General features: G+C 36.3%; 1 protein-coding gene across 1 annotated transcript; it reads right to left on the bottom strand.

The window, feature by feature from the left end:
* Positions 1-2,935: 2,935 nt before the first annotated feature.
* LOC149955527 (uncharacterized) lies at positions 2,936-8,463 on the bottom strand. Its single transcript, XM_090166672.1, has 3 exons — positions 8,393-8,463; positions 6,690-7,475; positions 2,936-3,057 (listed from the first exon to the last, which is right to left on the bottom strand). Exons 2-3 carry the CDS (start codon positions 7,465-7,467, stop codon positions 2,936-2,938), a joined length of 900 nt encoding a protein of 299 aa, XP_090022798.1. The 5' UTR covers positions 7,468-7,475; positions 8,393-8,463.
* Between the last annotated feature and the right edge of the window lie 5,935 nt (positions 8,464-14,398).

Genomic DNA, 14,398 nt, shown 5'->3' with positions numbered 1-14,398 from the left:
TGGCGTCACGTGACCAACGTCATAATAATAATAATAAGAAAGCATATGTAATTACTCATAAGTATGCCACTGTACCTTTATTCCATTCAAAAATCTTCACTAACGGTTTTTTTCATGAAACAAACCGTAGTCTAGATTATCTTTGGTTTCATCACGAACCAGTAAAAAGGTGTACTACGTTAGATTTTAACCATTTTATTAATCCTAGTAATTTTGGGAGTCACACTATTGGCTACTAACATATTTATTTAAGCCAATGGAAAACCTCTAAATTGAGAAGGAAAAGGTTGGGGGTAATGACCCATATGGTTCGGGTCATAGAGCCTTTCTTCATCTGAGATACTTTTCCTAAAACGTGTATTTTGTTTTTGCAACTCGTTTTTAACCAAGTTCAAAAGAAAATCAAATTGTTTTGGGGTAATACGACAATATTCAATATATAAAGGGTCTTCATACAACCCACCGTGTCTGTCTGTGTGTCTGTCCTGCGAACGCGTTCGCATTTTCCGTGCAAAGGTTAATCATTGCGTACGCAGTTTCTCGAAATCTCTGCGTTCGCAGTTTCTACGACTGTCGAAGGGTTGGCAGAACCACCGAACGACGGTGAGCGTTAACGGATTAATTTGCGGTTGGGTTGGGTTTGGATGGTATTTTTTCGTCGCGAGAGTTTTAACTCAGTTTGATTGGATATTTCGTTATTGTAATGTTTATGTGTACGGTGTGATCGTTTAGTTTGTGTTATGACGGTTGTGGGTGTTTAGTTTGTTGTGTTTGTGTTTTGACGGTTGTGGGTGTTGAGTCTGTTGTGTTTGTGTTTGTTGAGTCTGTGGTGTTTGTATGGGCATTTTCTCTTCAACTTCCTCTTATTGATTTTTGGGACGGACCGAGTGCCGAGTGTTATGCAACCTCTCAACGTCCAATGGCAGGGTTTCCACCAATTGTTCACGGTATTCGTCTTAGTATCAATTTGCGATTTATTGGCGCAGGCCGGGAAACGAACCCGGGTTTGCTGCGGGCAAGAGATTTACTCTAACCACTCAGCCACCAACGCTTGTTAAACTACGGTGGTTTTTCTAAAAACCAGCTTTGGCGAATGTCCTTTACAAAGTTATAACGTTAGGTACTATAATTTATTCTACATAAAATTAAATATTTATAAATTATAATAATCTTATATTTAGATTATTGCCTAACCATTCTTGAGTTTGATTTTTTTGTATACTGCCAGGTGGATTTGATTTGAATCGACGATTTTTTTCCATCGCAATAGATACAATTACAGTATCCGCGTCAGACGGCGCGCGAATAACTTTAAAATTAGCATTTCGTAGTGTAATTGCGAGCTCATTTATAAATGACTGTTTGTTTTGTGTATTTGTCAAATAATCGTTTTGAGGAACGGTGCACGATAAACTAGGCTGAACAATTACGTCGGGAGCTGGCCTTGTTTGACGCCTGTGCTCTTCACTTTTAGTGCTGAGTTTTTTCGTTTTGTATCCGTCAAATCATAAGCCTATCATATAGTCCGTGAGCCAGGTGCCCAAAATCGACCATTCGACAATAAATCTTCCGACCAAAGGAAAATATAATTTATGTGTACAGTAGTGTATCAGGAGTCAGGAACCGTTTGCCGGCACCCTCTTGCGCCCAGCTGATAAAAATGGCGCCCCATTAAAGATGGGGTCAGAAACATATCTTCAACATATTTCTAAAGGTTGCCATAACGTTTTCTCGGATCCCCGACTTACAGCCCAAAATTAAAAATACAGATTATTATGAATACAGAGATGATGCGAAATAATAATTCTTTGCCTAACAAGGTGTAAATTAATTATTGACTTTAATTATGTCCGCTCAGTATGTCGCCATTGTCGCTATAGCTTAGCAGTGATTGTTTTAGTACGTAGAGGCGAAGGATTCGGCAGATTTGAAAAATAATATTTAATTTACCGGTGACCGTTTAAAACAAACTTTTGTTCAAATATTGTAATATTTTATAATATTCCTTAAGTCAACTAAGCTATCTTCTGACTGGCAATTTAGAAAATGCAATTAAATGATACTTTTAATGCTGTTGCAAGGTGCAGATAAATTTAATTAAATTTAAGGCGGTTTCCAGGTGCAGGTAAATTTAATTAAATTAAATGCTGTTGCCAGGTGCAGGTAAATTTAATTAAATTTAATGCTGTTGCCAGGTGCAGGTAAATTTAATTAATTTTAATGCTGTTTGCTAGGTGCAAGTAAATTTAATTAAGTTTAATGATCTTGCTAGTTACAGGTAAAGTTAATTAAATTTAATGCTGTAGCAAGGTGCAGGTAAATTTAATTAAGTTTAATGCTGTTGCTAGGTGCAGGTAAAAATAATTAAATTTAATGCTGTAGCTAGGTGCAGGTAAATTTAATTAAGTTTAATGCTGTTTGCTAGGTGCAGGTAAAGTTAATTTAATTTAATGCAGTTTGCTAGGTGCAGGTAAATTTAATTAAGTTTAATGCTGTTGCTAAGTGCAGGTAAAGTTAATTAAATTTAATGTTGTAGCTAGGTGCAGGTAAATTTTATTAAGTTTAATGCTGTTGCTAGGTGCAGGTAAAGTTAATTAAATTTAATGATGTTGCTAGGTGCAGGTAAATTTAATTAAGTTTAATGCTCTTGCTAGGTGCAGGTAAATTTAATTAAGTTTAATGCTGTTGCTAGGTGCAGGTAAATTTAATTAAATTTAATGCTGTTGCTAGGTGCAGGTAAATTATACTGCCAACCTATAAACAATCTTAATGAGCAAGACTTGTACAAAATGTCTGCGCCCAACTTTTGGAGGGGGGGGGGAATTTATAAATTAAAAAAAACACACACACACACACTTCTGTGTAAATTTAATTTGAAATAAAACTTTGGGAGTGGTACTACATGTTGAAAACATTGTCCAAATTAACTAATTTTTTATTTATTCGGAAACATTTTTAGCTTAAATATAATGAAAAGTAAAAATGCTGAAATAATGTTCATCGCGGCAATTAGATAAAACATGAGGGCATAGCTCTGACCTTCGTCTCGAACGGCACCTGAAAAAAAGGACAAAACTAAATTGACACCAAACTAAAAAACCCAATAACTACGTATCAACAGTGATATAATTACTAAAAGTGTGTTAATGCATGGACGAATTATAATTCGTCCATGGTTAATGGAAGCGCTATTGAAAAGAATGTTACTCGCGAAGTAAAAGTTGTAAAGAGTAGAGCAACGTTGCCAGTTCCTGAAACTAAAACTATCGTAACAGAGCTATAAAATTATCGATTTCAAAAATACATTATCGTACGCCTGAAAACTGGCGGTAGATTGGAATTTTCTGTGAAATACTGACGTTAAACTTGTTAAATAATCCTTTGTAATAACTTACGTTTAAGATTCTCATTTTTTCAGCCAAATTTAAAATTATATTACATTATCGTACGCGCAAGCTGAATTATCGAAAAATGCGTACTATATAGTATGTCATTGAAAATATCGTACGTCCCAAAAATTATTGACGTGTACGATAATTATCGTACGTCTGGCAACGCTGGAGTAAAGGGAGGGAATGAAGTTCAAGACTCTACAAGTCAGTTCTAAATCTTAAAGTCTGCTTAAAGGGATCCCTCACTCACAACAGGGGAAGGCATAGGGGTCACAAAACAAATGGTTTTGAAGCACACTGCAAGTCTTGATTTTATTTTACCCCTATGCCTCCCCCTGTTGTGAGTGAGGGATCAATTTAACCCTTACGGGATTAGCAAAGGCGATGCACAGGGCTTTATCTTCATAAATCTTAAGTTTTAAATACTATAAATAATTAATGGAAAAACATTATCTAAAATATTTATCATTTTTATACCATAACGTTATTTACCATTGTATACCCCATTATTTACCACTATACAGGGTGTTTTTAGTTGCTTGAAAAAGTAATTTTTTTCAAAAAGTATGTTTTCTAGAAATTTGGAATTTTGTACTGTACATTATACGTGCCGGGGGACACTTTCTACCAAAATTGCATCTAAATCGAAAAATATTTTCACGTTTTTTGAAAATTTAAATTTTAACCGTTAGGTGCTATAAGAAAATTGACAATGATAAAATTTTAGAGAGTCACCAAAAACGTACAAACAGCGTTGGCGCTAAAAAAATAGAAGTCTGTTTCACTGAAAAAATACGACTTGAAAATGTGACAAGTTGGGCAAGCTAAAATAACGTTTTTTGTATTCCATTGGGAGAGTAGTGTAACTTTATGATAGTCAGAAATTTGTTAATCTGGTGTTTAATGCAATAAACACCGCTGAAAAATCGAGGAGACAATGGCGAAGAAGGTATTACACGATTTAATTTCGTCGGATGAAAAATGCGATTTTTTTTAAAAAACAAAGAGACATTTTATTTATCTACTTACAAACAAAATTTATAAGTACGTTACGAAAATAAAACCTTCGAATGCGATGCAGGCTTGGGCACGAACAATCATATTGTTGAAGGCGGCTTGAATCATTTCCGGGGTTACTTCCCGGCAAGCGCTTACAATACGTTGACGCAGCTCTTCAAGGGTCTTAACCGGAGTGGCGTACACCTTGTCCTTGACGAAGCCCCAAAGAAAGAAATCCAACGGAGTCAGATCGGGCGACCTTGCTGGCCAGTGTACGGGACCGTTTCTCCCTATCCATCGTTGTGTAAATTAGTTGTTAAGGTAATCGCTCTGTGGTAATGAGGCGGTGCACCGTCTTTGCTAAAACCACAGTATTGCTCGTTGCGCCAACGGCAGTTCGTCAAGTTGTTATTCTAGCTCATTTCTCAAGAAATCTAAATAACTCTGGCCATTTAGATTTTGCGGTAAGAATACTGGACCAATTAACCGGTTTCCAACAAGACCAATCCAAACATTCAAGCGCCCAAATTGAAATTGGTGACGGTGTTCATATCCCCAGTGTGGATTTGTGTCTTTCCAAACATGATTATTTTGGTGATTGTAAGGGCCGTCTCTTGCAAACGAGGATTCATCTGAGAATAGCATGTTGCGAAGGAATTGTGGGTCGTCGTGCACGGAATTTAGCAGCCAGTTGCAAAAATCCAGCCGTTGTTGAGCGTCTCCATCTCGTTAACCGTGGTGAAGCGTTGCTCTGTAAGGATGGTACTTATGCCTATTTAAAATTTCCCAAGTGCTTACTGTTAGCCAAATCCTTACTCACCGCGGTACAACTACTACGTGGGTATACGGCAAAATACTCTAAAACGGTGTTTTCAAAGTCCAAATCCCGCTGACCAGGCCCACGAAATCGAGGTTGTACGTTACCATACTGGTGAAAGTCATTTACAGCTCGCCTTACAGTAGCTATGGATGGTCTTCTATCTGGATGTCGTTGCTCAAAGATCTCACTCACTCGTCGTAGATTTCTTCTACCTTCCGCGTAGTAAATGACCACTAGTTCCGTACGATCAGCATGATTGTTAAGATTGATTACGACAACAATGTTACACAGTTAGTATTACAGTTATTTAAATACTAAATAAATTTAAGGTTGTTACTGACCTTTAAACCTGTGGTCTATTTATCTTCTCGCCTATCAGGGTGAAAATAGGTTTCGAATACGACTAGATGCAAACACAGGCCTATTAGATTAAAAAACTAATAGGAAAAGTCAATAGCTAAATGAGCCAGATTGTGGTTTCAAAAAGAGTGCCACGCCTCATGACCCCCGAAATGTGAAATACTGTATTTCAAAACGATGCATAGGGTGAAAATGTTCGGCACATTGGCCAGCAAGGTAGCCAGATCTTACGTAATTTAAATAGCCATTAATAATTTAATTAATTTAATTTCTTCGCCATTGTCTCCTCGATTTTTCATCGGTGTTTATTGCATTAAACACCAGATTAACAAATTTCTGACTTTCATAAAGTTGCACTACTCCACCAAGGGAATTCAAAAAAAGTTATTTTAGCTTGCCCAACTTGTCACTTTTTCAAGTCGTATTTTTTCAGTGAAAAAGACCTCAATTTTTTTCGCGCCAACGCTATTTTCACGTTTTCGGTGACGCTCTACAATTTTCTCATTTACAATTTTCTTATAGCACCTAGCGGTTAAAATTTAAATTATCAAAAAACGTGAAAATATTTTTCGATTTAGATGCAATTTAGGTAGAAAGTGTCCCCCGGCACGTATAATGTACAGAAAAAAATCACTTTTTCGATAAAAAAAACTCCTTTATATCATAACGTTATATACAATAACGTTATTTATCATTTTATACGACATTATTTACCATTATATACCACTTTATTTACCATCACCCTCCTACGCATCGTAACCTGGCCACCTGAATTAATGGCTTTAAAAGTCGCTTGATGACTTAGGCCTAAGGTGGTGCTTTGGTTATTAGCCTAGCTGATTATTATTGTGATGTACCATATTATTTACCAATTTGTATCATATTATTTACCAATTTGTACCATATTATTTACCAATTTGTACCATATTATTTACCAATTTGTACCATATTATTTACCATTATGTACCATATTATTTACCGTTATGTACCATATTATTTACCGTTATGTACCATATTATTTACCGTTATGTACCATATTATTAACTATGTGATAAATACCACTTCGGAACCCTGCCTTTACGATATTATTCGATCAAAAATGTTAAAAAAAATCGTACCAATTAGCCTTGACAGTCCAAGAAACATGATTCCAGATGCACATTGTGCAAGGCCAGTTACGGTTGTAGTTAAATTGGATCCATATGCCGTTAGCATAGGATTGCTCACTACTACCGCGGCTCCCATACTCAGGCCTAAAACGAAGGATGCCGTCACGAATGATAATTTCGACAACAAAGTCAGAACGTAACACGTCAAGGAGATTATGACGCTAATGAATGCCAAACACAAGTACTTATCCACAAGATTTCTGTCCAGGAATATCGGCACCAAAATTTTCGCGGTAATGGCGCCTAGCGAGATGACACCGACTAGACTATTACACCAATAAGTGTCCAAATCATTGTCTCGGCCATAGTCTATTATAACTGTTCTGACAGCCCAGTTGTTAAAGTATATATTGCAACAAACAAGAAGAATTAAGTAAAACCTTATTTGCCTAAAAAGACTTAAATTCATCGTTAGAAATGATTCTTTCATTGGCTTTACATTGCTATCCTCGAGGACTCGTAGTTCTCGACTTTGACTGGAATCTTTCGGCGATATTATTCTTCTTTCGTGAATCAAAAGAGAGAAAGCGAATGATTGGGCGGTAACGGAGGACAAAATCAGAAAACAGCCTCGGAATCCGTATTTTTCGTAGCTGTAAGCCACTAAGTAAGGATAGATCATTCCACTTATATCAGCTCCCAGGGTGAAAAGGCTGAGTGCTTTGGATTTGTGAATGACGAATAGTGAACTTATTGCTTGAAACAACACGGGGAAAACGAGGCACATTCCTCCTCCTATTAGAAATGAAAAACCAATAAGTGTACGTAATAAACGCAATACGTTTGAAGAAGAATTAGGGAGAAAAAGAGGGGAAGAAAACCAATGGGAAAAGAAACATCAAATGCATGCAAAGCAACCCGTACCCAACGACCAAAAAACCACCCGCTCGAAAGAGACGGAAATCAAGCAATGTCGAACGTATATAGGCGGGAACAACACCAAGTCAGAATGACAGCACTAGCTAAAACTATATTTTCATTTAAACCCGCCGGAAACCTAGTGCCGAGATTGTCGTAGTGCCGAGATTGTAGATCAATCTGTTTTCTTCTGTTCGGTGGCCTAGTTTACATTGGAAAGTTGGTGGTTTTCTTGACGCGGATTGATATGGTGAAAGTTACTGAAATTTTTAGTTGGAGTCTTTAAAGATCCTCCGAGATTTTGCTATCGTTGCTATAAAACATATGCTCTATCCTCGTTTCTAGCTCCTTGTCGGATCCAGATGCTCACGCCACCTACGAGGGTACCAAGAAATGTGATCGCTCACGGTGCAGCACTTGCACAGTTGTGTCCGGTGACCTTTTGGTGCGTGATACGAAGCGGGATTTTCAAATTAAATCGTCGTTCAGCTGTACAACTTCCAATATCGTCTAAGCTCTTAGTTGTAAAGTCTGCTCTATGCTCTACATTGGTGAGACTCCGAGGCGGCTCACCAACAGATTCACGGAGCCTCTTTGAATGATATAAGAAAAACTCCAACTAAAATCACGTAACCCATCATTTCACTCACGTTCACCACATCCATGACGTCTCCATCCGCGTCATGAAGACCACCTACTTTGCAATGAAAGGCTGCCGAATTCCCACTCCAACGGTGGTTTCGGTCATTTATCTAGAATATATAGATCGTAAGGGAAACATCTGTGAACGTTACTTTTTCTACCACCAGGTGGGGTACAGACTCCATCCGCATAGCTCTGAATCGTTACAGAAAGGATCAATAAAATTATCAAATTTAAGAACCGGAACCGAGATAGTCTGAAAACATGGCACCGTTGCATCCCTAATATCTATATATCTATATATATCTATATATATATATATATATAGATATATATATATAGATCTACATATATATCTATATCTATATTTCTATATATCTATATATCTATATCTATATTTCTATATATCTATATTTCTATATATCTATATATCTATATCTATATTTCTATATATCTATATATCTATATATATATATATATATATATATATATATATATATATATATATATAGAAAGGGGCGCAAAATCTTACGCGGCGTGGGGGCGCTACTAACCCAAGCTCCGCCACTGATTCCGGTTCACCCCTTATTTCCACCCCTCAGATATAGGGAGGCCGTTTTTTTAGAGAGGTGAAAGCGTTTGTACGCTCTAGCATAGAGGAGTCCTGTCCTGGATGAAATCTTTTATTGGCCCATGATTAGGTGCAAGTTTCTGAAATTCCAGCTGTAACTCTTCTAATAATAGCTTGATTTGCTTAATAGTTTATAACATGCATACTATTTGATGAAAATTATTTACCTCTGATGGCAAGACTGATACACAACCAAATGCGTATCCTATTGGGACTGTCCATTTGAATGTAAGGCATAAAAGTTCCAATTAATGATAAACAAGCCGCCAGAAGTAACGTTTTTCTGGTTTTAAGCTTAAAATGAACAGCTCCAGCATAAAAGGCTATAAATGTCAATGAAAAACAATAACAGTTAATATTCCCTTTTCATACAATTTCATTATTTTAATTAATTTAAATAATATTAAACATAAGAAAAATTGGCCAATTTTGGTGCCAAACTATCAAATTCTATTAATTTTATGTCAAAGTTGTGACAGACTATTTAAAACTAATCTCAAAGCGCCATTTGTCTAATCAACTAAATTAGTCTAGGTATTATATTTGTTTGGTATACATGTTGCATAAATATGCAAAATACTCATTCGTGAGTCATAAGTCAGCTTCTGTGCAACCTCCATAGAAAAAAAATTAACTAAAACCTTGTTTCCCAAAACAACAGATAATATACGTGAGTGTTCAAAAACTGGAAATCACAATTATTAAATGAGAGAGAAAATCATAAATTCGGTCCGCTTAAAGGTAACGGTCAAGCTTTAAGCAGTTAGATAGCCCTATAGCCCATTAAAAACTAAAATTTATGGCGAGAACCGCATCAAAAAATATTGAGTGGTTAATTTTTAATAAAATAAAGAAAGTTCGGGAAATTGAAAAGCGCGCGTCCGCCGCGACACCTGGTGAGAAGTCGGCGAGACGGAAAAACAACGTAAAAGCGCAAGCTGCTGAAGACGCAAAAAATAGATTTTACATGCGCGGCGCGTTCCAGTCATAAGATACCTAAGCCTAAATTACACGATTTTAAAAGTAAAGATAGTTGGCAAATCGTTCATACCGGGTTAGAGGCGCTGGCGGCAGCCCCTAAGATGGCGGCGAAAATTCAAACCCAAACTCCTGGCGTTATTGTTCTTTTCAACTTTTTGGGCCAAAAGCTATTTTTTCAAGACAAAAAAAGGTACGTGTCAGTATATTGAACGTCTTGTTAATCTTTTGATACGAAAATAAGGCGATATTTGGAAAAGCTTGGCCGTTCCCCTTTAATAAGAGAGAAAATGAGAAAAAAATATATTTTCCTTTCGCTTAAAGCTGGACATACTACCAAGCTCAAACGTTTGTTTAAGCTAATCCCGAAATTGGGGTCATCAATCTGGGCAAAAGGTATATCACTTGGGCGTTATTCGCTCTCACAATTGCGAATGGCCCTTTTTACAACCGAGGGGTCGTAATGGGGGATAAACGCTCACGCATGCGCAAATAGCTGTTGGGGGCCAAGTTATCAGACGATGGTTTCTTATTGTGCGCGAATTTAATGCGGTTGGATAACGCTGCGTGACATTTAAGTTTAATTGTGTTTATTTATGTTATATCAAAATAGTTTTTACTTAAATAAATGTAAATATATCGTTATCCTCTTATTTTGAACTGTAAAAGGAAATTAACAGAAGTTCCCAGAAGAAGTTTTCATAACTAAGCCTTAGAGATATACCATCTTGCTGCGTAGTGGGTTGCAAAAGTCACTCTACCTATGGTGATAGTAATATTAAATTTCATCGAATTCCTGTAAAACGGCGTATATTGTGGCAAAAACTAATTAATCGTATAGAGTGGAAAGCTGCACGGGATGGTAAAGTTTGCAGCAGGCATTTTGTTAGTGGGTATCCAGGGTGGGAACCATTGGATGTTGACTGGGTGCCAACACTTTTTATGTAACCTATTATAAATAAAGTTAGCCATAAAAATGCTGTATCTATAAACAGTGTAGAGAACGATTCTTTTGAAAAAATTAACCCATCTGACGACAACTTGAGCAGCATTGTCTTAGAGCGCTCACGAGAAAGTAGATATGAAAATCGGATTAAAAAGAAGGTACGCTTTTATATCTCTAAATTATTGACTCGAACTAATTATTAATGTAATATTTTATAGAGCAAATTTGAAAAAGAGTTATTTGATAGAAATTGGGAAAATTTATCTCTTCAATCATCACTTTTAGTTCATGACTATTTAGGAGACAACCAGTCTGAACCTGTATTTGTTTAAAATATTAAAAATCCTTTCGAAGTAATTTTTTAGTTGTTTCCGTTAAATATCAATAATCTAACTACTTTATTTTTGTTAGGCTTTGGCACACAAACTGATCCTCTTGTGGAAGAAAATGTTAAACTGAAGCAAGAAATACAGGAGTTGAATAATATCAATCGCAAAAAAGTTGGTCTGTTGAAAAAATACAAAATGATGATAATGTTACGAAATTATACACGGGAATGCCTACATTTACTGTATTTCTTTGGTTTTTTAAGTAAGTTAATGTGCGAGTATCACTTTTTGGCTACCGAGTCGAGTTAGAGTTTCAAATTTAAGCGGATCTCCCTTCGTTCGCGATAAACTCGCTCGCCGCGTTTTAAGCGGATCTCCCTTCGTTCGCTATAAACTTGCTCGCCGCGTTTTAAGCGGATCTCCCTTCGTTCGCGATACACTCACCGCGTTTTAAGTGGATCTCCCTTCGTTCGCGATACACTCGCCACGTTTTGAGCGGATCTCCCTTCGTTCGCGATAAACTTGCTCGCCGCGTTTTAAGCGGATCTCCCTTCGTTCGTGATAAAACTAGCTCGCCCCGTTTTAAGCGGATCTCCCTTCGTTCGCGATACACCCACCGCGTTTTGAGCGGATCTCCCTTCGTTCGCGATAAACTTGCTCGCCGCGTTTTAAGCGGATCTCCCTTCGTTCGCGATAAACTCGCTCGCCGCGATTTGAGCGGATCTCCCTTCGTTCGCGATAAACTTGCTCGCCGCGTTTTGAGCGGATCTCCCTTCGTTCGCGATAAACTTGCTCGCCGCGTTTTGAGCGGATCTCCCTTCGTTCGCGATAAACTCGGCTGTTAGTGAACGTGGCGCTTCTTCGCTTAGATATAGAGTAAAATACGAACGAACGGAATACCTCGTGGCTTAGAGAGAGCTCGCTCGCCGTAGTGAGAGCGAATAACGCAAATACATACATCACATCTTGTTGAAGAAAATACAGCAAGAAATACAGGAGTTGAATAATATCAATCGCAAAAACGTTGGTCTGTTGAAAAAATACAGAATGATGATAATGTTACGAAATTCTACACGGGAATGCCTACATTTGCTGTATTTCTATGGTTTTTAAATTAATTTGTATAAAAACCACGTTTTTCGAGTTACCTGGTTTTGGAAATAAGGTAACGAACAAGTTTTTCGAGTTACCTGGTGTAGGAAATAAGGTAGCGAAACGCGAACGAGTTAGATGGCACCTGTATCAATTGGCACGAAATTCAAATATTACAATAGTGCGTAAGCGTCTGGTGGGGTACATTTAAATTGAAAATTGACCAAAAACACTTAAGTGGGCTAATATTGCAAATTCGCTACCAAAGAATAAGGTTTATTTAAATGAGCAGTTAACTGGTTATGGGAAAAAAATTCTGTACGAAGCCAAGGGTTTCGCGAGTAAGAGAGGTTACAAATATGTCTGGGTGGCATCAGGCCAAGTTTTTATTCGGAAAGAAGAGGGTTAAAAGCGTTGAAGATAAAAAAAACTTGTTGGATATTGAAAAGATTAGCGGAAGGGATTAATGAATTTTTTATTGAGGACAGTGTATTTTTTTCCAATACTCAAAATAAAAAGGAATATTTTTGCAAGACCTTAAAAGAGTGTTACGATTTATTTAATATTAACGGATTTAAAATAATGCATCTTAATATAAGTAGTATTAATAAACATTTTGATGAGCTCCTTGTCTTACTTGATGACTTAAAAATAGCATTTGACGTAATTGTTCTCTCCGAATGTTGGTTAACTGAAATAGACTTGAAATTATTCCATTTTGATAAATATAACATATTTTCCACCCTAAATTATAGTAATCGTTCGGACGGCCTTGTAGTTTATGTTAAAAAAGATTATGAAGTTCAGCATTCGGAGGTTAAATTGGGTGAGAGTAATTGTTTGAAGGTAAAATTAATGAACGCGGTTAATTTGTCAATTTGTAATATATTAGCCATCTATCGGTCACCTAACTCGGAAGTAAGATCTTTTGTTTCTGATTTAGAAATTGAACTAATGTCGTATAATGATATGTGTAAAAATTACGTCATTGTCGGTGACGTAAATATTGATATAGCTCACAAAATTAATACACCAAAAAATTTCGAGTACCTTGATATTTTATCAAATTATGGTTTTACATCGTATGTTAATAAATCTACAAGAGTAACTAATAAAACATATTCTTGTATTGACCATATTTTTGTAAAACTAGGTAAACAACACTCGACTGAAAATATGTTTTCAAGCATTCTTGAAACGTATATTTCGGACCATTATATAGTTTTACTAAATCTAAATGTAAATAGTGAACAACCTGTGAAATTAACCAATAACCTGATCGAAATTAGCGAGGTAAATTATGCTAAATTACAAATGTTATAAAATTTTGAAAAATGGTATACGGTTTTAAAATGTACAAATGTTGATAAGGCTATGATAGAATTTGTTAATACTTTAAATTTTTATATTCATTTGTCAAAATCTAAAAAAGAAAATGTAAATGTATCTGGAAAAAACAAACCAATCAAACCATGGATTTCGAAAAACCTAATAAATTGTATAAAAAAACGAGATCGGTTGCATAAGCGTTTAAATAGCGAACCTTTTAACTTAGATCTAAAAAATGAATATCGGAATTATAGAAATAAATTAACAACTATTATACGGCAAGCTAAAAATATGTACTATCGATTAAAAATTGAACGAATAATAATTCGAGAAAAGTCTGTAAGTAATTAATGAAATTATTAATAAAAAACAGGGAAGTAGTGTAAATGATAATATAAAACTTAAAACTGATGGCGGTGTCATATAGACTCCGCTGTTCAGGGCCGGCGTGATGCGGGTGCAAAGGGTGCGGTCGCACCCGGCCCCGCACTTGCTAGAATTTAAGGGGCCCCGCAAATTTCCTTTTATATTAGAAAATAAATGATTTTGACAACCATTTTTTTTCATATTCAAATAAATTGTGGGATCATTTCGTTATTTTAATAAACATCTAAAATTTCTAAGAAACCATTAAACGAAGCGGGTGACTATTTTTGTAATAAACCGGCCCCGCAGCGTAGTGGGCCAGCGGGGCCCCGCTGGTTTCTCGGTATTTCACACTTTCAAGCATTTAACGGGATATTCCTGGAAAATACAGTTATAGATAAGGTAACAAAAATGCAGGTGTCCAATGTTCATTTCCAATATGACAATATCCAATATATGGGAAGAAAGTATACGAGTGGCGCAGAAA

Source organism: Leiobunum rupestre, chromosome 2 (assembly GCF_980474605.1).
Source record: "Leiobunum rupestre chromosome 2, qqLeiRupe1.1.hap1, whole genome shotgun sequence".
Taxonomy (NCBI): domain Eukaryota; kingdom Metazoa; phylum Arthropoda; class Arachnida; order Opiliones; family Sclerosomatidae; genus Leiobunum; species Leiobunum rupestre.
The sequence above is the reverse complement of the archived record's forward strand: the minus strand, read 5'-3'. Positions and strand labels throughout refer to the sequence as shown.